At 30.4% G+C, this 26636-nt stretch overlaps 3 protein-coding genes across 3 annotated transcripts in view; all 3 read right to left on the bottom strand.

The window, feature by feature from the left end:
- Positions 1 to 25175, bottom strand: part of LOC144849744 (uncharacterized) — a 143774-nt gene extending 118599 nt beyond the window's left edge. Inside the window, exons 1-4 of the mRNA XM_078706773.1 lie at positions 25117 to 25175; positions 23256 to 23303; positions 22717 to 23052; positions 21734 to 22042 (exon numbers count right to left, since the gene is read on the bottom strand). Coding sequence (XP_078562899.1) covers positions 21734 to 22042; positions 22717 to 23052; positions 23256 to 23301 — 691 coding nt within the window. The 5' untranslated portion in view covers positions 23302 to 23303; positions 25117 to 25175. The remainder of the gene's footprint in view (positions 1 to 21733; positions 22043 to 22716; positions 23053 to 23255; positions 23304 to 25116) is intronic.
- On the bottom strand, positions 222 to 3957 carry LOC144850458 (junctional adhesion molecule C-like). The gene is made up of 4 exons (XM_078707741.1): positions 3911 to 3957; positions 3004 to 3055; positions 1891 to 2223; positions 222 to 529 (listed from the first exon to the last, which is right to left on the bottom strand). The coding sequence occupies exons 1-4, from the start codon at positions 3941 to 3943 to the stop codon at positions 222 to 224; spliced, it is 726 nt and encodes a 241-aa protein (XP_078563867.1). The 5' UTR covers positions 3944 to 3957.
- LOC144849746 (uncharacterized) lies at positions 9380 to 19786 on the bottom strand. Its single transcript, XM_078706777.1, has 19 exons — positions 19634 to 19786; positions 19343 to 19382; positions 19006 to 19180; positions 18546 to 18630; positions 17094 to 17112; positions 16402 to 16418; positions 16001 to 16132; positions 15284 to 15595; positions 14553 to 14873; positions 13612 to 14148; positions 13146 to 13460; positions 12698 to 12740; positions 12370 to 12519; positions 11954 to 12123; positions 11735 to 11809; positions 11425 to 11496; positions 11185 to 11273; positions 10473 to 10613; positions 9380 to 10306 (listed from the first exon to the last, which is right to left on the bottom strand). Exons 1-19 carry the CDS (start codon positions 19764 to 19766, stop codon positions 9983 to 9985), a joined length of 3150 nt encoding a protein of 1049 aa, XP_078562903.1. The 5' UTR covers positions 19767 to 19786; the 3' UTR covers positions 9380 to 9982.
- Positions 25176 to 26636: the final 1461 nt, after the last annotated feature.

Consider the following 26636-nt stretch of genomic DNA (forward strand, 5'->3'; position numbering starts at 1 on the left):
TAAATAATTATCCTAACTTAAGCCTAAATTTTTCTTTCTAAATCTCTTTCTTTTTTGTATATTCCGTGTTAATGTCTTTCATTGTGATTGTGTGTACCTATGTTTATGTGTTTTAAATATTTGCTGTTTACATACAATATATCTTTTAACATGTTCTACTTTTAAGGTTTTTGTTACATTGTCAGTAATAAATGTAACAGTTTAGTGGTTGATTGTTATGTTTACATACAATATACTATCAACTGTTTTCCTTCACTTGTCTTAGCATCATCTCCTTTAAACTGATCACTTTCTGCTTTGCATGTGTAATCCCCATCATCTTCTTTAGTAGCTGATTTAATCTTAAGAACTGACTCTGTACTGTTATTTGCAATCTCATATCTAGGGTTGTTGGTGTTGACTGTCTGTCCATCTTTATACCAAGTAATGTGAGGAACAGGATCACCATCAGGTTTACTACATGTAAAGGTCACTGATTGACCTTCATAGATATCACTTACAGAGGCAGAAAGAAGTGGAAGAGTTAAGTCTGAAAAAACCAAAATAAAATGCATGAACAGGTGTTAATGTATAATAAACAAGATAAACATGTTAATATTAATATAAACAAGTAATTTAAAAATCACAACAAAAGTGTAAATTGTATGTGTTTTTATCTAGAAAAATATCTTTGCACTGGTACATCTACTGGTGCACTACTATTTAAATCTATACATTTAAATATTGATATAAAAGTGAAAGAAATAAATGAAACAAAGCAGGAATTGATTAGTAATTAATTCATTAAATAACATTTTTAATACAGTAGGCATTTTTTAGGTCTGCAACTTGTTGCAAAAAAACCTGCACATTCAACGGTTCTCTCTGACTTATGGACAACTACTGTACTTTTTAAATTGTTAACTTGTGTTCAGATTATACAAAATGTAGGTAGTGGAAACTTAGTGTATGGATTTCTTATTGGTATGGACAGTGTCACACTTAAAATGAAAAGTATAACCATGAACAAACAAACAACAACACAAAACAGGAACATGCTAGATTGCAATTAGTTTCTTACACATAGAAAACTAAAATGAAAGCTTTTTGTTTTTTTAATGGGTGGATATCTGAAAGTACTATGTACATTCAGTAGCATGTTTAGTTGTGGTACCCATATTGGTTTAATGAGTAAGAAGGGTGTTATTATATATATGTCTGACAGTGGAAAGTCAATTAAAATTATTTGATATTGTGATTTAAAGTAGAACAATTTCTACTCCAACAGATGATAAATTTAAGGTGCAAAATTATGCCTTTCTATTTAAAATTTGATTAGTTAACTTTTTATAATATTTGATTAGTTAACTTGTTACTACAGTATATAATAATATGTTTCATATTGGACGAGAAGAGCTTTCTAGCCTTGGTTACCTTAATGTTGAGACAAGAGTTAAATATCTTAGGTTATGTCATGTTTTCACAATTTTCTAGAGTCTGTAATTTTCATGGTCACCTCACCCGGAACATTATATACAACTTTATTGTTCACAAAGCTAGGGGTATCGAATCTAAAGCTTTCTACAATATAGGAATCAAGGACTGGAATGCTCTTCCCAATGATCTAAAATCCATCAATAATCAATCTGTTTTAAAATTAAACTAAGAAAGTATTTCATCGTTGATATTCCTATATGATGTTATATATTCCGGTTTGATGATATTGTTGCTCTTCACTTCTTATTTTTTTAATTTTACTTTTTTATATGGGTCGTCCTTGCATCCATTCACTTTGGTTTTATTCAATTTTAATATTCCAATTGTTTGTATTTTTTCTTTCTTATGTATTTTAAATGTATTGTTGAATGGATGCTAAATGAATAAATAAAAAATAAATAAATAAAAACTCACAATATACAGTTATAATAGATGGGTTTGATCTTTTAATATAACCATCTCTTGTTTGTATCTCACACTCAAATGTTCGATTAGAATCATTTCTCATTGGCTGTGACATCACCAAGTCAGCTTTTCCAGGTGTTATGTTTAATCTAAAACGCTTAATTTCTTTCTTGATTTTATTAACAAAACCAGCATTAATTATTTCTCCATTTTCATCTAGTTCATCCCATTGTATTTCCTTAGGTGTAGTAGTAACTTGTGAATAATCACAAGTTATCACCACTTCAGCATCACCTTCTTTAGCTGTCTGGTCAGATGTTGTCATTGATTGACAATGCACTTCTGCAAATTAAAGACATAAAACCATGAGTTGAGAAGGGTTGATATAGGTTTGAGTTTAGATTGTGTATGTAGACCTACATAGTAAAAATGCTGTGAATGATAGGGTACTATTACTTGTTGGGAAGCAACAAATGTAAAGACATTTCTCTTTTTTTCAGTGAGATATTTTTAAAAACGTTAATTGTTAAAAACTTTTTTAATACGCCTTTTTCACGAAACGAAAGACATCTTTGATCGATGAAACAGAAATAACATAATGTTTTCAGCCTATTTTCGGAGGACAAGTTACTTAAAAATTCGTAACTCCTCAACGGACAGTCCTATGGACAACATTTTTACTGTACAATGCTCAGATTAGCCTACATAACTGTTATGTGTGATTGAAAAAAATTTTTTTCACAGCTTAAAATCAATCTAAAAAAACACCCCAGTGTATAAGAATAGGCGCCGCGACAGCATCGCCAAAAAAAAAGCCAGTGATTAATGCCTATGCTTATATACTGTGGTGTTTTTTTCGATGGATTTTAAGCAGTGAAAACAATTTTTTTTAATCACACAGTGATGTAGGCTAATCTTTTAAGAACATTTTACAGTAATTTTTTTTCTCATACGATTCTCCGTTCAAGAGTTACAAATTTTTAATTAACATGGTGTCCTGAAATCCCCTGAAAACGCCATGTTATTTCTGTTTGTTACGCTTCATTGCACGGCATTGTTTTTCATCGATCGAAGATGTCTTCCATTTCATGAAAAAGGCGTATTACATGAATAAGAACTTACCCTTTCTGGTCATACCCAGCAATATTATTACAACTATAAAATACACAGAAAACTGAAAAGGAAGCAGACTATATTTAAGCATAATATTATAACACAAAGATTTACACAAATGATGGCTACAATTTTTTGAAAATTTATGCTTATGCTTTCATTAAAATAAAAAATAAAAATATTTGACCTCCCAGCATAGTACCGAGCTTTCGCATCGGGACGGTAGACGAAAGGGGACGGTACAAGGACGGTTAATACAATTATTATTATTATTAATCTGCGCATGCGTATAAGCCCAGTATATTACATTCCATTCTCATCGGGACTACAATTTGTCAATATTAACGTTCGGTCTAATAGACAAAACAATAAAAAATGAATCGAATGCACGCGGTAGGCCTAAGTGTTTCAATTTTTTTAATGGTTTAACCAAAAACATCAATCATTGTCATAATTTATGTACATTATTTACTATGTTGTAGGCTGTGAATTCACTTTCATTCTTCTAGATTCATTAACAACAAAAAAAGAATCCTTGTTCGCCTCTTGTAAGGTTTTAATTAAAGGGGTTTTTAGTTCATCCTTTGAACTTCGCAAATCTAAGACTTAGTCTAGGCTATTAACGTGGAAACTTTTCCAACAGTAACACGCCCACCAAACCCACGTCACGCTCTGTTAATAATACCGTCCCCTTCGTATACCGTACCCGATACGAAAGCTCCCTATTATATAGGACTTTGAACGGTTACTCCCACTATGTAACTATTCTAGGCCTATAAGTTATAGCTTCATGCTCTCACCATGGACCTAGCCCTATTAATTATCTCTAACTAGGTAGGAATGTAGTGCCGGCTTAACTAAACCTAGCTTCGAGATAGTTGGATTAATTAAAAATAATAATAACTAATCTGCTCACTTCATGTAGTTTAGCCCTACTAAACACTCCCATCTTCGTTTTTGTTGGTAGAGGGTTAGCAAAGATAGCTGCGCTATAATCTTTGGTTAGAGATCGGGCAGGGAGCAAAGTTCGACTGTTCGATCGATTTCGATACTTTGGATGTTGCCCTTTATTTTGCCTACTGATCTGATACTACAGCACAAAACATAATGGGCTAGAATACTCTGTATAAAAATTGTATTATGAAATAAGTTTTGTTTATTATTCCCTTATTTACACTTACCCAAAAATAAAATATATCTATTTGTGTATTATAAAGGATCTTGACTACATATAATAAAATAGCAAATTATATTTGATATTTTGGCATTAATTAGTTTGGCACTATAGTGTCGTATCTAACACTAGGCCTACAGTCCTTGATTTACCTTGATCTTGATTTTTATTGCCGCAGTCACTTTGAATCCACAATTAATTTGGTTGAAAAGCTCATCAACTTATTAGCTTGTCTCAAATTAACATACTCGCCTCTATAATGGTTTAAGTAGGCATAGGCCTTAAGTAGTAGTAGTAGTAAATGTTTAAATAAATAGGGCCTAATTAATTTTTATATCTTTTCATTATATAATCTATCATTGTTTTTTTTAATGATTGACTGATTTTTTTAAAATCAATAATAATTATATTATTGTAATTCATTGAACAGTGAAATTAAAATGCCTCAAATTATTTGTTGTTGTTGTTTGTCCTATTAGTTCTATTAGTCTATACTGTCTTTATATTGTCACGTGGTATCTAACAAATTAAATCAAGTTAAACGATATAATCAGTAATAAAAATGTAATCCAAGAACGTAATCACTACCTAACGACTGTTTAGTAGGATGTCTTTCCACGAAAGCAAAACAACAAATTACAGCTTATAAGCTTACAGCTTATCGTAATCATTTTAACATGCGTGTTTAAGGTGGTAGGCCTACTGTAGAGATGGCGGTAAGTTAAGTACTTTGATTTGATAAAATGATGAAAGTAATAATATGATGAAGCAATGAGCGAGAGAAAATGAAAATGATTATAGCGATAATAACGTACGTGTGATTTAATGCTGATTGGTCTATTGAAGTTGTGTGGTGAACAGTGATGATGACAGCAAATGTGATACACCGTTATATACGATGTGCTCGATAAATTATTTTTAGGTACTCTTGTCTATTGCAGGTACTCTAAGTCGATGTACAAATTGCATTAAAATGTTTATAAGGAGTTTAGGTGTAATTGCCTCCGGGCCCAAAATTCATTCTCATTAATGTTGACAATAAGATGAAGAGTAGGCTAGGGCCAGAGCGGGGGAGTAGTAGGTCTAATGTCATTGTATGTAAACTTTAAAATAAATTTAGTGAAGTTGAATATTATTACTATTTTGTCAAAGTTCAATAAATCGTTTACTAATATATTTTTCTCTCAGATATGGTTGGCGCTGCTAATTGTTATACATTCATTAATTGGTAACACTTTATTATTGTTAGATATTTATGTTTAAGTTGTTGTCTTCTATGTTCGACGAATAATAGAAGTAGACTTACGTCGGATGCTTTTTAAACTATCTTTCACTTGCGTGTTTAATGTAAAAGCAATTGCAAATAAAAATGGTTGTAAATCATTCAGATGAAATTTCAGTTGTGTTTGTGGCAAAACTAACAATGAAAATAGTATATAAATAGTTTTAATTCATCATTTTATGATTAATAGAGAGTAACATTTTGTATTCGCGTTTTTATTTGTTAGAAACACATGGTCAACTGGTGACAACATCTGACCAGGAAGCCAAGGAAGGAGATGCAGAAGTGGTTATAACTTGTAATTATTCAAAAGTTACTTCTACATTTGCTGGAATACAATGGGATGAAAAAAATGAAGATGGATCTACCATTAACGTTGTGAATGATAATAAGCCAGAGAATGACCGTTTTACATTAAACATAACACCTGGGAAAGCTGACTTGGTGATGTCACAGCCAACGAGATCTGATTCTCAGCGAAGATTTCAGTGTGAGGTAGCGACAACAAATGGAGATATTGAAAGATCAAACAAATCTATACTAATTGTATATTGTGAGTAACATCTGTATTTCTAGTAATTAGTAATTCAAGTATTTCCGTTCAAATAGAAATAAAAGGGCATATTAAATATCAGATCTATGAAAATTCAAGTTACACTTGAGTAATAACTATTTTAATATCAATTAAACAGAAAGTTAATTTACATAATTATGATCTACCCTTTGTAACTTTGTAACGTACCTGTTTTGAGTAAACAATACTTTTTATTATCAGATTTGGATCAACCACTTTTTCGTGCAACAGAAAGCACTGTCTTTAAAGGTCAATCAGTGACCTTTATCTGTAGTAAACCCGATGGATATCCTATTCCTCACATTACTTGGTATAAAGATGGACAGACAGTCAACAACCCTTCTAGATATGAGATTGCAAATAACAGTACAGAGTCAGTTCTTAAGATTAAATCAGCTACTGAACGCGATGATGGGAGATATACATGTAAAGCAGAAAGTGATCAGTTTAAAGGAGATGATGCTAAAACAAGTATTGGGCAACAGTTGAACACATATTGTATGTAAACAAACAATCAATCACTAAACTGTTGCATTTATTACAAAAACTTAAAAAGTAGAACATGTTAAAGGGTATTTTGGTTTGGAAAACATTCTTGTGTAAAAATTCTTGAAAGTTCAATTTATTATCAAGTCAATACATTTTCCACAAAAAATACCATTTTCAACTGTTCTTTACATTACTGTTTTGTTACGTGATTAGAAAATGATACATTAGTGGTTGAGTGTAGGCCTACTATTGGGTGGCACAACATTCATGTTAAATTTGTTTACAATATCTCATCATTTTATACATACATTGATTCAAATGTAAAATTATCAAGTTTTTAGTTTAAACAAGCAGTGTTTAAATAATTTCTAAAAATTCTTGTAAACTAGTGTTACAATGTGTTAATTACAATAGTTACAATTTAAGTTTATATTTTGTTTAGATATCATTGTAAAATTTAAAACTGAAGATGGACTTGCAACATTTACAGTAGAGGGATACCCAAAAACGTCATCAGTAGGCCTATTGATATTGCAAAACGGAGAAGTGATTAAGAAAGAAAATCATTCAGAAATTATAGAAACTGATGATATAACATGTGAATCAAATCTTACAAGTTATGCAGATAATGAAAGTCTTAATCACACAATAACACCGAAGAACTGCAATGCAGGTAAGTTTACTAAAAGGGAAAATATTTCCAAATGTATACAACTGCATTAACATTGTTTAATGATGATTATGAAAATGATGAATAATTAGCGCATACTGCGATTTGGATCTCTCCTGATTTCACGGTTGCTTCGTCAGTTTTTACAAAACAATCTAGGTCATCATTAAGTAACCAATTTAAATATTATAATGTAGGCCACATGCTGAGTTTATTTTATTTAACTGAGTAAAATAAGTTATACTTTATTGTACACGTTTTTCATTTTTGACATCATTTTTTAACCGTTGTAGCCTGTTCAATAGTGTATATATCAACATTTTGACATTGCGAATTGTTTAGGTTATTCTTTAGGTGCAGTGATAACTGTAGGCCTAACTGCAATCCTTTGCTCCGTCCCGACGTTTATAATAACTCGTTATATTTATGTAAGTACTTTTAAATCAATATACAATATTGACTTTCGCTAAAACGTATTAATACTGGTAACTACAAAAGATTAAAAAAAAACGAAAATAGGCCTAAAAATGCAATTGAAATAGATATTATATCTACTGTTATCAGTATTGTTTCTTTAAGGTAAGACGAATAAAAGAAATCCATTTTAATTATCAAAATCCTCAATATCAAACATTACAATTTCCTTCAAATGTTGGAGATTACAACGAGATAAACACAGATCCGACTGTGGACGCTGGTGATACCAGGACGTCAAATAAAGCAAGCTTGTCTAGAATAAGAATACAGGTAAATATTTTGTATTAGGAAAACTAATATTAAAATTAATAAACCTGACCTGAACGAAATTTAAACTTTTCCCATTGCGACATTTGCGAACTGATTCAAAAGGTTTCAGAATAGAGTTTAACCTACTATTATCAATTTACAAATTGGAATTACCATTTGGTTGTTGACATTCAACACCAAGTATCACAAAATCGACAAAACATAATTATCTATTGCCTGCTTTACAGAGAGAAGAAGAAATTAAAAGTCAAAATCTTCAGGACCAAAGTCTGCAACTTTCGACAAGCTCTGATGATGAGGGATATGTGAAGCCTACGTCTAACGAAGCATGCATTGCAAAGGTAGAGGTAAAATCTTTTAAAATACATTTCATATTGTGTATCACCATTTCTTGCACCATCGGATGAGAAGCCTGATGATAGAAATAGAATACAAAAAATGCTCAGTACAAAGAACTAGATGTAACCATAAAAGAAACCATGAATAAGCATAAAAGCGCGAGGCCTATCAAATGTGTTGGAAGTTTCAGTGCGGTATACTTAATACTTGTACTTTTTAATTTACATTGCAATTGAGTCCTACTTTATATCATACATTAACAATCCGACAGTGCAAAAGCAGCGGTGTTTTTTGGATCGACTGGCGGGCAAATAACTAAATTTCTAAACATGGCACATTCATCAATACAGTTTTTATCAACTGAAAAGTTAAAAAGAATATTAATTGTCTCACACAAATTATAATAACAATATTTTTTTTACTCCTTTAGGAAAGAGTAGAAATTAAAATGGAAGTGGAGGTTTATGAAAAACATCATGATGTAATTAGTAGTGCGTCACAAAAAGGAAAGGTTGTAGAACCGTATTACTCTAAACAGTTCTATGAATAAATATTCGTGATCAACAAGATTAAGGTAAATTAAGTGAAGTAGTTAGTTAAACAAAAAAATCACTTTTTAAGAATACACGCGAAAAATTTAAAAAGCATGAATTCTAGAGAATTTAGAAATGAAATACTTTCCCATGGTATTTTTACATTTTAACATTTGCCTGTTACTCAAAGTAAGCGGTGCTGATTGCTAGTTTAAAAAAACTAATTATTTAAAACCAAACTGTTTAATAGTTTTGCGGTAGAAACAGCCTACTTTGTACATTACATATTATATTTCACGGGATGCTAGGGACAGTTGAAATTGCGCGCCAACTGGAGAGGAAGTTTAGATTAGATCAGCCATTAAGCCTACATAGTACTACCATGGTAGTACTCAAGTATAAATAATATCGGTAGGCCTACCTATAGAGCTTTATATTGTAAACGATAGCACACGATTGTGGTATCATATCAATCAATCAATCCATGCATAAGTTCGCAACAATATGTACAGTTAATAGATTAAATGGATGGATTGAAATGCAGACGTTTAGAAAACTGTTTTTGTAAACCTGTAAATAAACTATAAAATTAAACTCACACCGAAAATGTATTAAATTTTACTGTACGATACTCTATTGACAAGATACACAATCATGCAATAATCACGTTGTGCTCTTGTTATTGTAATATTAAAAACTTACTTATTGAGTATTTACATTTTAGTACTGGGTTCACAATTACAAATGCTAGATGATTACAATAATAACGTTAGTGATACAAATTATCTTATATTTATATTATTATAATTATCATATATATATATATATATATATATATATGTTAATAAAGTTAAACAGGTCTAATGTTGATGTTAGTGCTGTTGATGACATTGCTAATTACTATACCTTTTCCTCTTCTGTAATCTCACTATTCACATTTCAACCTTATTATTTTGAAGTAGGTAGCAACTTTTGGTTATGCCATTAAGCTAGGTGGAAATACATAAAAGATGATAACGACTTATACTAATAAAACAAATTACCATTTCATACTACAACCTACTATATTGTTATAAATCATTTATACAGATTTCCTACATACAAAACAAATTATTATCTGTATAAATAAGACAACAATGTTAAATCTAAAAACAAGACAATAAAATAGTGTAGATGCTATTTACTGTATAATGTTTTCTCTTTTTTTGTACATAATTTCTTGGTTAGAAATCAACTGCATTCCGATATTATACCCATCTGTTTCCGAATCATAACTGTAAACACACACTATTCCCTTTGCTTCTTCTTTCCCTTCTTTTACACTGTAGTAAGCTAGGTTAGATTCTTCTGCATTTACTGCACATAGTGTGTTAAACTGAGACCAGGTTTTACAACCATCTTCACTTAAGTAAAGTGTAAGATCCTTATTCGTCTCATTTCCATGACTTGCCATTGCTATTTGGTTGAACTCATCTGTCTTAGTTGGTAAACATACAATACCACCCTAGGTAATAATAACATTTTAATTAAATTATTACAACATGTTCTATTCAACAAGAAAAAGCATTTTTAGTTATGTAGATCTTTGTCATTTGATTTAGTACCACGACAGGTGAAACACAAGATGAAGATAGACAATACATTAGATAGACTTCTTGCATGTAGATTACCTGACATTTTGGATTTGTCTCTAACAATTCATTGTCAATTTCAAATGTTTCACATCCATCATTGCTGTATGCAGTCAAACGTTGCTTACTATTGTACAATGAACAGCTGATGTAAACTTTGTCATTTGCATATTCAACAACCTAATAAACACATGACATATTATGCAAAAATGGCACTTAAAGCAGTAAACTAAAGTTTGTGTTTGACAAAAATAATCCAATCTCAAACTAAACCATAGAGATACTATTAAACTAATAGAGTGTCAACTGAGCAACAGTGTAGTTATGCAAACATGGCAGTAAACATATTTATAATCAGGTATATTTATTTACTTATTAAAGACATTCTGGTGCATACAGTAGGTAGCAAAAGGCTAAAGAATTCTGCAAACAATGTATAGTCAAGTTAAAATATCTAAAAATATTATTACATTTTTATACATTGCAAACTTTATCATTGCAATTCAATTTTACTGTGAAGATTATTTTTAATAAATATACCTTTATGAATGAATTAATGAAAAAAAAGAATATTATCTTATAAAATAAGAATAACTGGCTTATCTGAGTCGCCATGCAATTAATGCAGCCATATCAAAATGGTCTCTTTCCATTGTGGAATGATTTTTGAATGCGTTACAGTTGACAGTCTAGTTCTTATACTTCTTTGAATGAAACCCAGTCTCTTAAAGCAAAGCTTCTTTAATCTTACTTGTATGTGTTCTCCTAAGGTAGCATCTTGTGGTTTAACAGTATTTAGAAGTTCCCAACTGTCAAGGTTATCAGTACTCCAAAGATTTTCTACACAAACAAAAGATTTGCTGAATTATTTGCAGAATTCATACTTTTCTCACAATTTTATAAAAATAAAATTTGTCAGATAAAATCTTTAAGGTGTTTGGAAAGGAGGAAAATCAATGTTTCTTTAAATATAGACCTATGAGATGCATACCAGTGTTCTCTCCAGCATATACAATACTCCAGGTGTCACCATCATCAGTACTGATCATTACAAATAGTTTTCCTGCAAAAACAACACAAACACAATTCTCCAAATTCCACAAAAAAAAACAATGTCACTGTTATATTTATTTTTAATGATACACAATACAATTTGTGATTTACAATTATGTTATGTTAAATTACAGTACAGTATGTTGAACTTACAAAAGATAAATCATTTTTTGATTATTGATTAAATATTAATATTTAAGCACATCCATAATTTTACAAAAGTTTATTAATTGTGTTACTTTTCTTACTCTCGTTATTGTCCAGATTTTCAACTCCTGCAATAATTAATTTCCCTGAATCTAAACATACACCATGACCTAGGCCTGAAAAATAAAAAGTTGTTTGCAAAAGATTTCACATAAAAACCGAGAAAATACACATCAAACCATATATAAAACAAAATAAATCATGGATCCAAACCCTGAAAATTGCATTAATCTCAGCTTTAATATTTGAAAATAACTTACTTAGAATATCGCCTGGAGAGTTTTCTACATTACATGCTTTAATCCAATTCTCTCCATTATCATCAGATTTCATCCTTATCATCTTCCTCTCTTTTGTGTTGTTTTCTTTTTTAACACACATTAGAATCACCTTTCCATTATTTGTTACAATTGGTACTAGATTGTGATAGCTGTACAGTAAATATTAAACAATGCAACAGTGCAAAAATAGTCATGGTAATTTTATAATTAATAAGTGAATTTTTAAAATAATACTGAGATTGGTAATTTTTTCCCTTTTTTAAGCAAATACATTTCATTAAAGCATTGTACTCAAGAGTTAGAATAATTTTTAATGTGAATTTTTAAAATAAACTTTAATAATCTTTTTAAGCAATACAAAATTAAAATATTACTGTATTTTCATTTCCTAATACCTTGTATCTTTTTTATGTAAAATAACTCTTGATTCTTCCCATTCAATCCAACTCTTCTTGTTCATCTTTCCTCTTCTCATTATTACATCCGAGTTGTTTTTCATACAAAAGACAAGTAAATGGGAATTCAGAAAGACTACCGCAGGGTGTCTATAAACCAAGAAAAAAAGAAAGATTGAAAATGGGAAATAAAAAAAGTCTTGTAAAGTATAACAAGAAAAAAAACCTAACAATTTACAATTATGAATGGATATCAACAAACCAATCATGCAGTTTTAAATGTTTTTATTTTTAGAATCATGGTGGTAATAAATATTAAGGCAATTACCTGTATGTGTTACCTAGTTCATCAACTCCAGTAAACACATCAACTACAAACAAAACATATTAATGTATAAGGTGTCAGCAAACTTGACTTACTTACTTACTTTAAAATAACAAGTCAAACCACTAAATTTCAAACTGATTTGTCATTTTAATTGGTTATATTTGAAATCAACATTATTAATAACATTTCAATTCAAACATTTTGAAAAATATCTATCTTTTTAATTTTATGTATTGAACTGATTTTTGTGAATAAATGGCCGAATGGCACAAGAGAAAAAACATTTATTAACAAGTACAATAAATACATTTAGATCACATGGTTTACATACTATTTAATTGATTATAATGGCCAGTCTATAGGTATAAAATAGCCTATAATGCCCCTCAATACAGTCAAAATTAATATCTGTTTTTATGGAAAATTAAATATTTCAAAATCTACTTACATTGTACAGACAAGTTTGCTAATTTGGTCATTGGTGTACAGCGTTCAATCTCAAGTCCACACATGTACTCTCCAGCATCAGTTACCGACACTTGCTCAAACTCTAAGCTTGTTTCATTATCCTTAAAAGTTGCTTTATATCTTTCTGGTACATTTGCTATCTTTTGATTGAATATATCAGAAGTAAATATCATCTTGTATTCACCAAAAGTCTTCTTATACCAATTGGCAGCTTTTACTGGATTCTTAATTTGATACCTGCAAGTTAAAACAGCTTTATTTTCAACTGTCACAAGACAGTCATTTAGTGTCACATCTGAAATTAGGAATATACAATTAGTTTTCACTATTATTGTTAATCTTTCGTAGAAAACACCACATTTGCCATTTCTAAACATATTACTTCCAAGGTTGTATTAGTAGTGTAGTATTTGATTCCAGCAAAGAAATGTTTTTAGATATATTACCTTGAACTGTTAAAGTTCCAGAACAACTGTATGTTTTCTGTCTTCCTGCAATTTTCACTTTACATATGTACTCTCCTGCATCTTCAAATTCAACATTGCTGATGTTGAGATATACATTGCTCTGACCCACAAATCCAATTACATAGCGTGATGTTGGCTCAGGTGACTGTGATGATGTTGGATCAGGTGACTGTGAGGATGTTGGATCAGGTGACTGTACGGATGTTGGATCAGGTGACTGTACGGATGTTGGATCAGGTGATTGTACGGATGTTGGATCAGGTGACTGTACGGATGTTGGATCAGGTGACTGTACGGATGTTGGATCAGGTGACTGTAAGGATGTTGGATCAGGTGACTGTACGGATGTTGGATTAGGTGACTGCCATGTCAGCTCTTTTGCTTCACCTTCAACCTGCTTATACCATGTGATATTAGATATTTCAGCAGACTTAAAATATGTAAGTTTCAAGAACAACTTATCACATTCCACACCTTTATTGGTTATAACATCAGGAATATCCATTTTTATAGGACCTACAAATACAAATGGTTCAAACAACATTTAATTAAAAACAAACATTTTTGTCACCATTATACAGTAACTGCAACTTGTAAGAGTTGCTTACTTTTTTTGGGAGTAGGCTTCTAATGTTTCTATATATAAAAAAAGAATCAACTCATGTAATGATACCATAATATGAACACAGTTTCAAAACAGTAGATATTAATGACAGAATGAACCAAATATTTGAATTCAAAAAAAAAAAAACTACCTAAGAAATGCTTTTGTTGATGAGTATTGCTATAAGCAAGTGTGTGGGAAAATTTTGTTTACATTTTCAAATTTACAGTATGTTTGATTTGGATTCACAATTAAATTTCAAGAATTTGCAACCTCGGGTATTCCAGGTATTTTAATTTGGCAGCATATACATTACCTTTAACCGTTAGCCTTCCAGAACATCTGTATATTTTCTGTCTTCCTTTAACTTCTACTTCACATATGTACTCTCCTTCATCTTCAGGTTCAACATTGTTGATATTAAAACATACACTGTTCTTTGAATCCAAATATTCACATTCATAGCGTGAATCAGGTGATGTTAACAACTTCTTTGCATCACCTTCAACATACTTAATATACCATGTGATTTTGGATATGTTAGCAGAATCATCAACATATCTTATGTTTAACAACAATATAGCACTCTTGAAACCCTCATAGATAGTAACATCAGAAATCTCCATTTTGATAACATCTATAAAAGACATTTCCAGGAAAAAGTGTTTTTAAACAAAAATATATTCATCAGCTTAATACAAAACTGACATTATATTTTGTTAGTAAATAATAGATTATCAATATGCATATTATTACACAGGACAAACAAACATTCCATGTTATAGGCCTTTTAAAGAAAAAAAGATAAAATGTGTACTTCGTATTTAAATTTCTTTTTCAATGAACTTCTGGAAATACTACAGTAGGCAATCTCTTGGCAAGCTTAAACATGCACAAGCCTAAGGTTGATAAATTCCCTTAACTTCACTTTATCAAGCATTATAAACATCAATATTTTCTCAACTGTACCATATACTTTACTATCACACACATTTTCTAAACCAGACAAAAAAATAAACAGGTTCTCATTTAATTCTATAAAATTACCTTCCTTCACTGTCAGATGTGTAGTATCTTTCAGTATTTTTTCTCCATCAACTGGCTTCACTTCACATTGATACATCCCAGCATCACCAAGTATAACATTCTTTATCTTCAAAGACAGAATGCTATTTTGGTAACTTGTTACTTCAAATCTAGAATCTTTAGAACAATCCTCAATCTCTGTTGTGCCATCTTCCTTAATCTTCTTCCACTTGTAACCTGTTAATGGCACATCTGATGGTCCATATCTGCACTTCATTTCAAAATTATTGATACCTTCTTCTGTTGAGTACTCGTGATTTTTCCTCTCAATCCCTTAAAAAAATATATAAGCTGATGAAATTTGCTCTTAAGCTTTGTCTACACTATCAAACTTTACAAAACAATGTGATGTGCCCATATATGGACATGATGATGTCATATCACTATCGTATTTGAGCATATCACTACCATATTTTGGAACATCACACTTTTTATGTCAAACTAGTTTGATAGTGTAAACAGAGCTTTACATTGTTATAATTCATTTTACATAGATGAAGGAATGGTGGCCACTACTTATCCACTAGATAGATAAAAATTATGAACTTAACACATGGAACTGATTTAACTTAAACAATTATTTAATACATTATTTAATTGTAATCTTATCTGACATGGTAGAGTGAAGTGATTAAAAAAATAATAAAAATAATAAAATAAATCATTTATAAAACTCACAATAAACAGTTACATTTTTGACACCTTGACCTTGCTGTCTATTGCCCTCTATGTTGCAGTTGTACTCTCCTGAATCAGATATCACGAGATTTGAAACCGTTAGGCTGATTTTTCCTCTCCCATTTGTAAACACTGAAAAGTAAATATATATTAATTGCAGATGATTTACCTTCAAGTTGAAAGTAAAATATTAATTTGATATTCATCATTCAATAATAAAATGGGCTTTTGTAAATTTCCATGGAGTATAGATCAATGAATAAAATACTGGTATATTGATATACACAAACGCTCCTATTCTACTTAAAACAAACTTCATCTTTTCTGAAGGAATCAGCTTTAAATAAATGTAATGTCACTTTGTAAACTTCATATTAAAAGAAAATATGGTTTTTACTTACTTGAGTACTTATCAGATCTAAAAAAAAAGAAAGAATGAAGAAAGAATTAAAACTTAAAACAAACAATAACACATGGTAATTTACTAAACCATTGAATGTAAAATTTAAAGGTTATTTGTAGGAACTCTTTTCATCTTATATCACACAAAGTGGGAGTATAAAATACAGTGGTATAAAAATAGCAATATACCACGAAAAGTAAGTTCACCAAAGATTTACAAATAAGCGCAGCAAAGATTCCAACAAACACAGAGTGAAGATTCACTAAATTAAGCATATTGAAGATCACAAAGTATGCGACGAAGATTGTAACTTTAGAGCAGGGAAAAAGAGAGTTAAGAATCAGAATTAAGATCAAAATTAGAAAATCAGAATCAGTTATGTTTATAAACCAAAATAAATTGTTGGTATTTTGTAGACGTACAGTAGCACACAAAATAGAAGCTTGTGGTTTAAAGAAGGTGCTTGATGTACATACAAATTAGTGTATTTTATTTAGATTTCAGTTAACAAAAATTGGCCGATACAGCTGTACTACAGTAACTAATAAACAGAAGAATAAAAGTAGAAAACGAGTAGGTATATAAGATGATAGATACTATTCTGATATTTTAAGTTGTCAACATAAATAATAAGCAATTAAAGCAAAAAATTTAATAAGCTTTTCTGGCTGTAGTACCACAAACCGTTACCTTTCATTTGAGTCTTTTGCTAAAACAACATAAAAACAACATTACAACTTAATCTTAGAAATATTATACAGAATCTGTTGAAGGGCAAAACTATTTTAGGAAACATGCTTTTTAAAAATAAAATCCAATTGAGTAGTAGCAACAAATACTGTACATAAATAAAATCTGAATATAAATTGCATGTAGATGTCCTCTAGCCTTTTTTTCTTGTGGTTTCAGCTTCAGTCAGGTTCGGTCATCTTTATTTCTACTTTTTCATAAGTAAAGGAATACACAGTAGACAATATGGTAATACAATGGAAATGAGTATCCCTGACTTTTACATGAAAAAGTAGAAAGGAACAAAGGAAAAAAATTAGATAGATCTTAAAATTCATAGGCAGTGTAAGAGTACAAACTGAATTAATGGTTGCAAATGTTATAGAATGTAAGATGTAATATATATATAAACCTAGAAACTAACATTTCATTAAAATATTTAGCCAGAAATAAACTGTATATAACAATGAACCACTGAATTGGAATACCAGTTTTTAAAAACAAATAACAAACAAAATCTTGTTGAGAGATGCTGCTACATGCATTTCCTCTGCTCTATGTTTGTTTGAGCAAACCTAGAGAATATTCTATTTGCAAAAATTGTTTGTCTATAAATTAAAAAGAGCCTGTAATTATCTTTCACATGTTAATTTTTTGATGATTGTTAAAAGCCAATGAATTAAAAAACCCAAGAAACATTATCAAATAATATCCTAGGCATCGTTAGGATTTATAGGATTAGAATTGGAAGTGAGAAATGATTTTCAAAATTGAGGCCTCATTCTAAAGCTTTTATGTTAATAAGTTCTTACTGTATGATTGTTGCCGAAATGTCATCCTTTTAAACAAAGAAAATAAAAAGTACTTTACTGATCAGTAGTATTGAGTTTGAGATTTATCAAGCAAAACGTAAACAAAATTGATTAATTGATTAATAAAATATAATTATAATGATTTTGATTTCAGACTTGTAAAAATAGAGCAGAGAGAAAGAATTGAATTTTAATATCAGAAACATTTCCCATCCCACATCATGAACTCATATTCAATAAATCTTGCCATCTACAGCTAATTAATCTATTTTGTATTGTAGGTTGGAGGTGGTCAGGTTTGTTAAAATTCTACCCATAATTCAATATACTGTGCACAATATATAGTGCAAATAGGATTATATATCTTTTGATTTGCTCATGTGTTTAACATTTTAATATGTCATAATGTTTTTATTACATCTGAAAAAGAATTCTAAAGTCACTCTGTTCATATTGACAATAAAAGTACCAGGTAATATCGAATTTACTTTATCAAAATGGAAACCTCAGCTTTGAGAATACATTATAGTAACAACAAGTGTGTAACATTTCCCCTACCAAATACTAAAAAAGTATTCTAGAAAATAATAAAAAAGTTTACCTTCCTCTTCAGAAATTTCAGAATTTCCACCAGATGTTGCTTGATGTTGTGCTAAAAGTTCATTATCTTCATAATCAGGATTTGTCTTTGAAAAAACAATTATATTTTGTTAATATAGTAAAACCCATAAGGGTCACATTTGGCTCACAATAAGGTTGGCCATAGTGTTACAATATAATAAAAAATGCGTCTCATTCATTTCACAGGGAAGTGTCCCCTTAATTGGGGTGGCCCTTGAATAGAGGTGTCCCAAAGAATAGGTTTTACTCTAATTAGAAAAAAAGAACATTTTATTGTAAAAAAACAGAATTTAAGTACCAAAGAGGAATCAAATTGTCAATCAAAATTTCCTTTTCGAAACACCACAAAACACACAATACTTTAACAAACATTTCTTTTTTATTTTTGTAGCTTTGTACTTTCAATTCAAGGAATAAAGGATATAGTATTTTCACAATACCTCTGAATTTTGTTCAGATTCAACAGAGGCTGCTGTTGGTTGTTGTACAGCAGTTTCGTCAGTTGTTGTATCCTTGTTAGGTGATTGTATTACAACAACAGGTACCTCTGCACCATCAGGACCTTTTCTTTCATTGACCATCATCTGATACTCTTCACCACCTCTATTGCCACTGCTATAGGGAACACAATACAAGATAATATTAAACTACAACAAGAGGGACCTATGCATCACCAGGACGATCTCTTTTATTCACCATAACCTTTCAATAAAATTTGTAATTAGCTAAAATATAATAATCAAAATAAATCACACCAATGTTACAAACTCAACTCACCTCCTTCCATGTTTCTTTTTATCTTTATTGTTGTATTTAACTATTAAATAAAAATAAGAAAATATTCATCTAATGTACAGGTATAATGAACAGAAATCGACAGTAAGCCATTAACAATGATATACAAATAATGTATCATTCTCCCAGCAGAATAAAGTAAAAAAGTGCTGTATTTAAAAACTTTTATATACCAATAATAACAACATCATCAGACTCCTAACTTTTAGAACTGTCAGAAATGATGACTTGAGAAACAATGACCTACTAACAAAATTAAAATATGTAACTTACCTTTATTTATGCAGTATTCAATACAAACAAATCCACAAAAGTAAGCACAACAATAACAGACAAACTGACAGACTGTTTTCCAACTACTGAATTGCTGTTGATTTGAACCAAGCACCTTGTTGTCTTTCTTCATTTCAAAAGTCTTGAACCTTGCAATACTTGGACGGTATTTAAAACTCATCATAATTGATTTACCACCTTCAACTGTTACTATATCATTATCTTGATTGCTCCACTCAATGTTCTTGTAAAAAATAAAATCTAAAACAAAATAAATTTTTTAAATTAAAATAAATCCTATTTGGTCTACCAAAATACTGTACAAGCAATCTTTTTATCAATATCATTATGAAATATTATGTAATCTATGTCCATGCAGTATTTATTTCATTTCATTACTCATTAAACTACAATTAATAATATTAATAATCAAAATCCCAAAAATAAAAAATTCTAAATAAAAACATTCTAATAAATATAGTATATCATTTATAATAATTTGTATAAAATATTAGAAGTACTCCATGTAAATAACCCTAAAATAGTTGAGGGTTTCAAATTTGTGAATACTGTTATTAAAATTCACTGAAATAAAAAGGGCTTGTGACAAAAGTGGCATTAAGTAATACAGTACATGATACTTACAAACAAGAAGAAATAACCATGTCAACAAACCAAAAATAACCACAATAATCAGAATGATGATGTATGATGATCCTGAATCTTCTGAAATAACTGTTAAAAACAAATTTATTTTCAATTATAAACAATTATCAAAACAAAGTCATTTCAATGGAAATACATCTTATCGTTTAAAAACCTCTATCAATGTTTTAATGAATACACATTACAGTTAAATATCCTGCAGCCGCATTTACTTGAATTATTGGATTCTTCAACTGACCACAATGTTATAGAAATGTTTTCTATTTCTGGTTAAGAAGAATGGCTGTGCCAATTTCCAGTCTTACTGGTGTTCTGTTTTGATATATTGTGTTAACTGCTAATGAGGAAGGTTGGATGTTTCATGGGGAAGATGGAAAAGGCAGAAGCATGTTGTGATAGGGTAGTTACTTAGTAGTTAAAGGTTTTTGTCTTGATGAACATGAAATAAAGCAATACTTTGAGATGTTAATCATCATATTATTAATGTCTGCGATTGTATTGTTTCAAATTGTGTCAACAAAAAGGAGTGTGTAAAGAGCAATGTATTTTGGTGATACAGTAGGTGATCTACTTGGTATATCCCACTTTTATTTCATTATCTTTTAAAATATTGAAATACATTGCACGTAATAAATAAAATCAATGAATATAAATATCAATAAAATATTTTATAGTGCTATACAATAGCTAAAATTATTTTTCAACCTATTTTTTTTTCTCTTATTTCATTTCCATATCCGTGAAATAACATATTCTCTACTGTTCAACATTGTTTTATTTTAACACTCATTTTCTTCTACACATTAACATTGTTTTTATGCTATTTTCTATTTTATTTGTTTACTCATATTAATTGACACATTTTTTTAATAATTTTGTTTTTTCTCATAACTTTCTTTCTCTTTTGAGACATCACCACGATGATTTATTAATCCTTAAACAATGGTTGGTTGCATTTTACATTAAACTAAATACCAACATGTATCGCTCAGCCACTAACCTAACCTACAGTATGGCAACATACCTTTCAAATTGCCTGTAGGCCCATCTGTAGGCCCATTTGTAGGCCCATCTGTAGGCCCATCTGTAGGCCTGCCTGCTTTGGGTCTACAGTCCAGTGTGGCTGTGTCATTAAGGTTTCCATTCTCTGCATAACATATAAGATTTGATTGACATATCTCATCATTAATTACTATAGTTGCTGTATTTTCTCCTTTCTCAACCACTTCTCCATCTTGTAATATCAATACAGATGATGGCTTGGGATAGCCCTCTGCTGTACATGTTGCTAAACCAGCATCAGGTTTAAAAGTAACAGCAATATCTAAAAAGACAAATTTAGCTCATGTTAATGCTGTCTCTATAGATCTGAACTAAATCACATAAATCGTACTTTTACCAAGACAATTATTATTAAAAGTAATGTGTACATACAATATCCAATTACAGTCAACTGTTTTCCTTCACTTGTCTTAGCATCCTCTCCTTTAAACTGATCACTTTCTGCTTTACACGTATATCTCCCACCATCTTCTTCAGTAGCTGATTTAATCTTAAGAACTGACTCTGTACTGCTATTTGCAATCTCATATTTAGAAGGGTTGTCGGTGTTGACTGTCTGTCCATCTCTATACCAAATAATGTCAGGAATAGGATCACCATTAGGTTTACTACAGGTAAAGGTCAATGATTGACCTTCGTAGACAGTACTTGCTGAGGCATCAAGAAGTGGTTGATTTAAGTCTGATTATCAAAAGAAAGAAAATATAAATTGTATTTTAAGAATACATTTTCTAGAGTAAAGATCATCAATGTTGTTAAATCATTTTGCTTATATATTTATTCTTTATGCAGAAGATATTACGCCTCTCTATATTCTGCTATATACAAAAGCATGTTGTTTTGTAGACTAGCACTCTTCAAATCAACACCATGCATTTTTGTTATAATTATTTATTATTTATTAGCATTTTTCATTGCACGCTCATTGAGTTTGTGCACTCTTTGTGTTCATAATCATTGTACCATGTCCAACAAAACTGGCTCAAGCTATATAATAATTGTGAAACCTGAGCTGCACTGACAAGATCTAAGATCAAAATAGTACTGTCTGCAGATTGGATATTTTTATTCTTTATACTTTTAGCACTTTCATTATTAGTGTACTATATTTTTCAGATAAAAAATTGATAGAACAGAAAAATAATAATAAATAAAGTCAATAAATTCCAAGTTTAAATGAAATTTCTAGGTGCAGCTAAAGGTCCATTGTCTAAAATGTGTTCACCTCAGTCTCTTACACCCCTAAAATCCCCAAGACTCTATCTACTAAAAAGGTTAACTTTTATTGAGGTGCAATATTGTATTGCATCAGAAATAGTGATATTATAACAAAACATTAAATCTACAGTACTCACAATATACAGTTAGAATAGATGGATTTGATAACTGAATATCTCCACTGTTTGTTTTTATCTGACATTGAAATATTCTTTGAGAATCGTTTCTCAGCGGTTGTGACATCACCAGACTAGCTTTACCAGGAGCAGTTTCTAACCTGAAACGTTCACTTTGCACCTTATTAGTATTCACAATTCCTGGGTTGATATTTACTCCACCATCATTTAGTTCATCCCATTGTATTGCATAAGGTGTAGTTGAAGTAAATTGTGAATAATCACAAGTTATCACCACTTCAGCATCACCTTCATTGGCTTCCTGGTCAGATGTTGTCACCAACTGGCAATGGGCCTCTAGAAATGAAAGAATATAGTATTAGGTCTAAAGTAAAGAAAATATATTTATGCTTTTTTATTTGTCTTTTTGTGTGGCTTACTTATTTTCATCCTTCAGGATTTTGAATATTACTTAGAAACTATCACAGAAAATGATACTTTCAATCACATAAAAAGCATGAAGTATAAAACTGTATTGATATGAAATACAAAGTACTTACCATTAGTAAAAACCAGGAATATGACTACACCTACTAGTAAATGCATCTCTGTATATTAAAATAATATAAAAAATTGATTTAATCATGTCAAGAGATACATATTTATGTACCCTGGGTATTCTGACATGGGTAAAATTCTTGTTATTTTATAAGATATATATCATCTGTTTTTAACTTTTATTAATTCGTTAGGGTTTACAGTATGTTTCTGCTGGAAAGAAAAAACTGATTTTAAAAATATATTTTGTTTCTGAGATTAGAAATGGCATTACTGACAAAAACGGTTTTCCGATTGACAAACAAAGCTTATTGTATCCCATTCCATTTACCCAATCTTGCTCTGCATTGTTCTATTCTTTGGAATGAAAATGAAAAGCGAAACTAAATTCCACAATAGTAAACAAACTACAGTAGTACTACAGGCCAATTTACACAGACGAGCGGTAATGGTAATACAAATATAGAATCTATATGTTATTCCTTATGACTATTTACACACAACACAGAGTAGACAGGCGGTTTTCAGGATAGATTCAGTAAGATTCTATGTGAGACAACCTACATGGTTTTCGGCTTACTGTTACCCCATGTTTGTGTAAATTGACTATAAAGCTTCCATTACAGTACCTACGAGTGTTGTTTGAACAGTTAGTTAGGCCTACTGGTGTTCAGTCATGTAAAAATGCAATGAAATTTGATTTGCATTTCAAAAGCAATCAGTAGTTGCTAGTTGTTTTTCATTTTACAGTATATAAGTAGCATATTTTTTACCAAAAAAAAAACCAATGTGTACATTGCACATGAGTGTTTTGTACTTTGAAACATTCTTAATTACTACAGAAATTAAAGATATACGGAAATATAAATATATATTCGGTATCAATCATATAAAAATATACATAAATATATACAGTACTAGCATGACCTCTCAACTTTCCCAATAGGGATGATGGGAGTCTCACGATATTTCAAGTCTCCTGCTAAAATGCAATTTCTAGTCTTTCTCAAATTTTGGATAAACCAAAAAATTCTCCCGATATGTATGTAGCATTGATTTATATTACTTTAGATATTGATAAGAGAATATAAAAGATACTAATCACTATCATTCGATATAAGATATTTATATAGCCTAATCCATTCATGAGTTTATATATATGAATTGAAGTAATGAGCTGGCACCCTATTTTCTGCCTTCTGGATGCCTGAAATACACACATTAACAATTGCAGATGACAATTGTCGTATTAGATTGGGAACTTTCGTTGTTAACGTAAAGATTCGTTGAGTACTTTTTGTATTCGAATTGTAAATTTGTGCTCAACAGAAAGTCAATCGAATAGAAAACGTTGACAACGAAAGCTTTAGAATGACAACGAAAGCTTTTTCGTTAAGAACAATCTAAACGCTCAAAATACTCCGTTAAATAAGTACTCAACGGAAAAACTACTCAACGGTCCAAACGAATACGACAAATATTTTTAGGTTTTCCATAGCACCCTTTATGGTTTGATATATTATTTTAGCGCCCTCTATAGTTTTTTAAACCTCCCGATATTTCATTTTTTTCAAGTTGAGAATAAAATTATGGGAAATCCCTGTCTGGCTAAACACAATTTGCAAAACAAAATAATTTTGGACAAATCAATAATACACCCCACACAAATGAAAATCACTGTTTCTGGGTTTTCCCCCGACAAAATTAGCGTGGGTGGTAGACGCTTAGCTAGCCTAACTCTCTAACTAAATAAAACCCACTAAAAACTAGGCCTAAGCACTACTGGCCCCCATTTCCTTAGCTGCTGGTTGTAAAGGCTAAATCTAATCTCCTTAAAATTAAGTAGAATGGGGCTATAGTTACCTCTCCTCTTCTGAACAGGTATTCCTTCTGCTTAAATAAACTGGAGCTTCTATAAATTTGTAGGCGACTTGGGAAATCGGATACGCCCACTTTTTTTAAACATCCCTGAATTGCAAAAATAAAATGTTATGGAACGCCTGAAGTGCCAAAAAGGGTAATTACATATTTGTTAGTATATACAGTGAAGATTGTTCTTATCATTAATAATGCATACACCATAATAATAATAAGATGTATAGTCACCAAAGAACATGAACAATTAAGATTAATAAAATCAGATTTTGAATAGGCCATTTTGTAGTTTTAATAAAGTCACTCGCATGAAAAAAAATAAAACAAATAATGTTTTCACTTATAAAGACGACATAACGCGGTTAAATTCAACCCAAAATCCATTATTGTCTGGCAGCCAAATTCACTACTTTCTTGCTTTAAAACAGGCTCTGCATGTAAATAATTGTTTTTCCCGATCAATTTTTTGGTCAAAGTGAATAATTATTATGGAACATTAAAATTAAAATGGCATATTCAACAACAAAAATGTTAAAATTTATTTTTCCAGGGAGACATGATACATCTTTAACGGTATTCGCTATGATCATGTACACTATTTTCTGGAAGATGATATTTTGTATATAACATGGAACGGGAATTAGGCCTACAGTTTATGCCGACGTAATCCTCTATAACCTACTATAGTAGCAATAATAAAGAATAAGCCGAGAGTGATGGCTGCCTATAAGAATACAACATATTTAAGCCTGACACAAGATCGTTGTAGCAGGGAAGAGTTAACAATTTAACCCTTCCCTGGTTGTAGTGACCAGCGGCCATGCAATAGTATTATTAACAGAACATATAATTGATTAATCTGTAAATAATGGCACTGCATTATATCAAAAATCAACCAATCATCAGTTTAAATATCAATGTCATGATGGATTACGTCCTTGAATGCGATCGAAAATGAAACAAAAAAGTACAATTTTATTAAAATAATAACGAATACTAATAATCGACACAGTGTTAATTTCTTGACAGAGAAGACAAAGGTAAGTAGCTTAACCATAACTAATTATAAATTTTAAAAAAGAAGACGAAGGAGAGATTGAAAAAATATTATATAATTGTTTCATTGATTGTGAAGATGACTATTATGATAATAAAGATAACTAAATGAAACGAGCCGACAGCGACGAAAACAAAACTCATAATAGACTGAGATATCGAAGAAGAATCTTGTAAGAGATATATATAACTTGTATTTATGTTAGGTATAAAAATGCTAAATTCACACTTGTTCCATTTCACGAAAAGGATCACGACGCCGCATTGTTAATAAACAATGGAAAATGTATACAGAATTAGAACGGCACTGTCTGCGGTTACGTGAAACAGAACAAGCGTGAATGTATAGCTTTACTCTTTTGAAATAGATTTATCCTTCTGTTCTAGTTTGTTAGTTGTCAACGATTATTTACGATGATGATTTCATTATAGATAATATCAACTTTATTCAT

Source organism: Antedon bifida, chromosome 8, assembly GCF_963402885.1.
Source record: "Antedon bifida chromosome 8, ecAntBifi1.1, whole genome shotgun sequence".
In the NCBI taxonomy this organism is placed as follows: Eukaryota; Metazoa; Echinodermata; class Crinoidea; order Comatulida; family Antedonidae; genus Antedon; species Antedon bifida.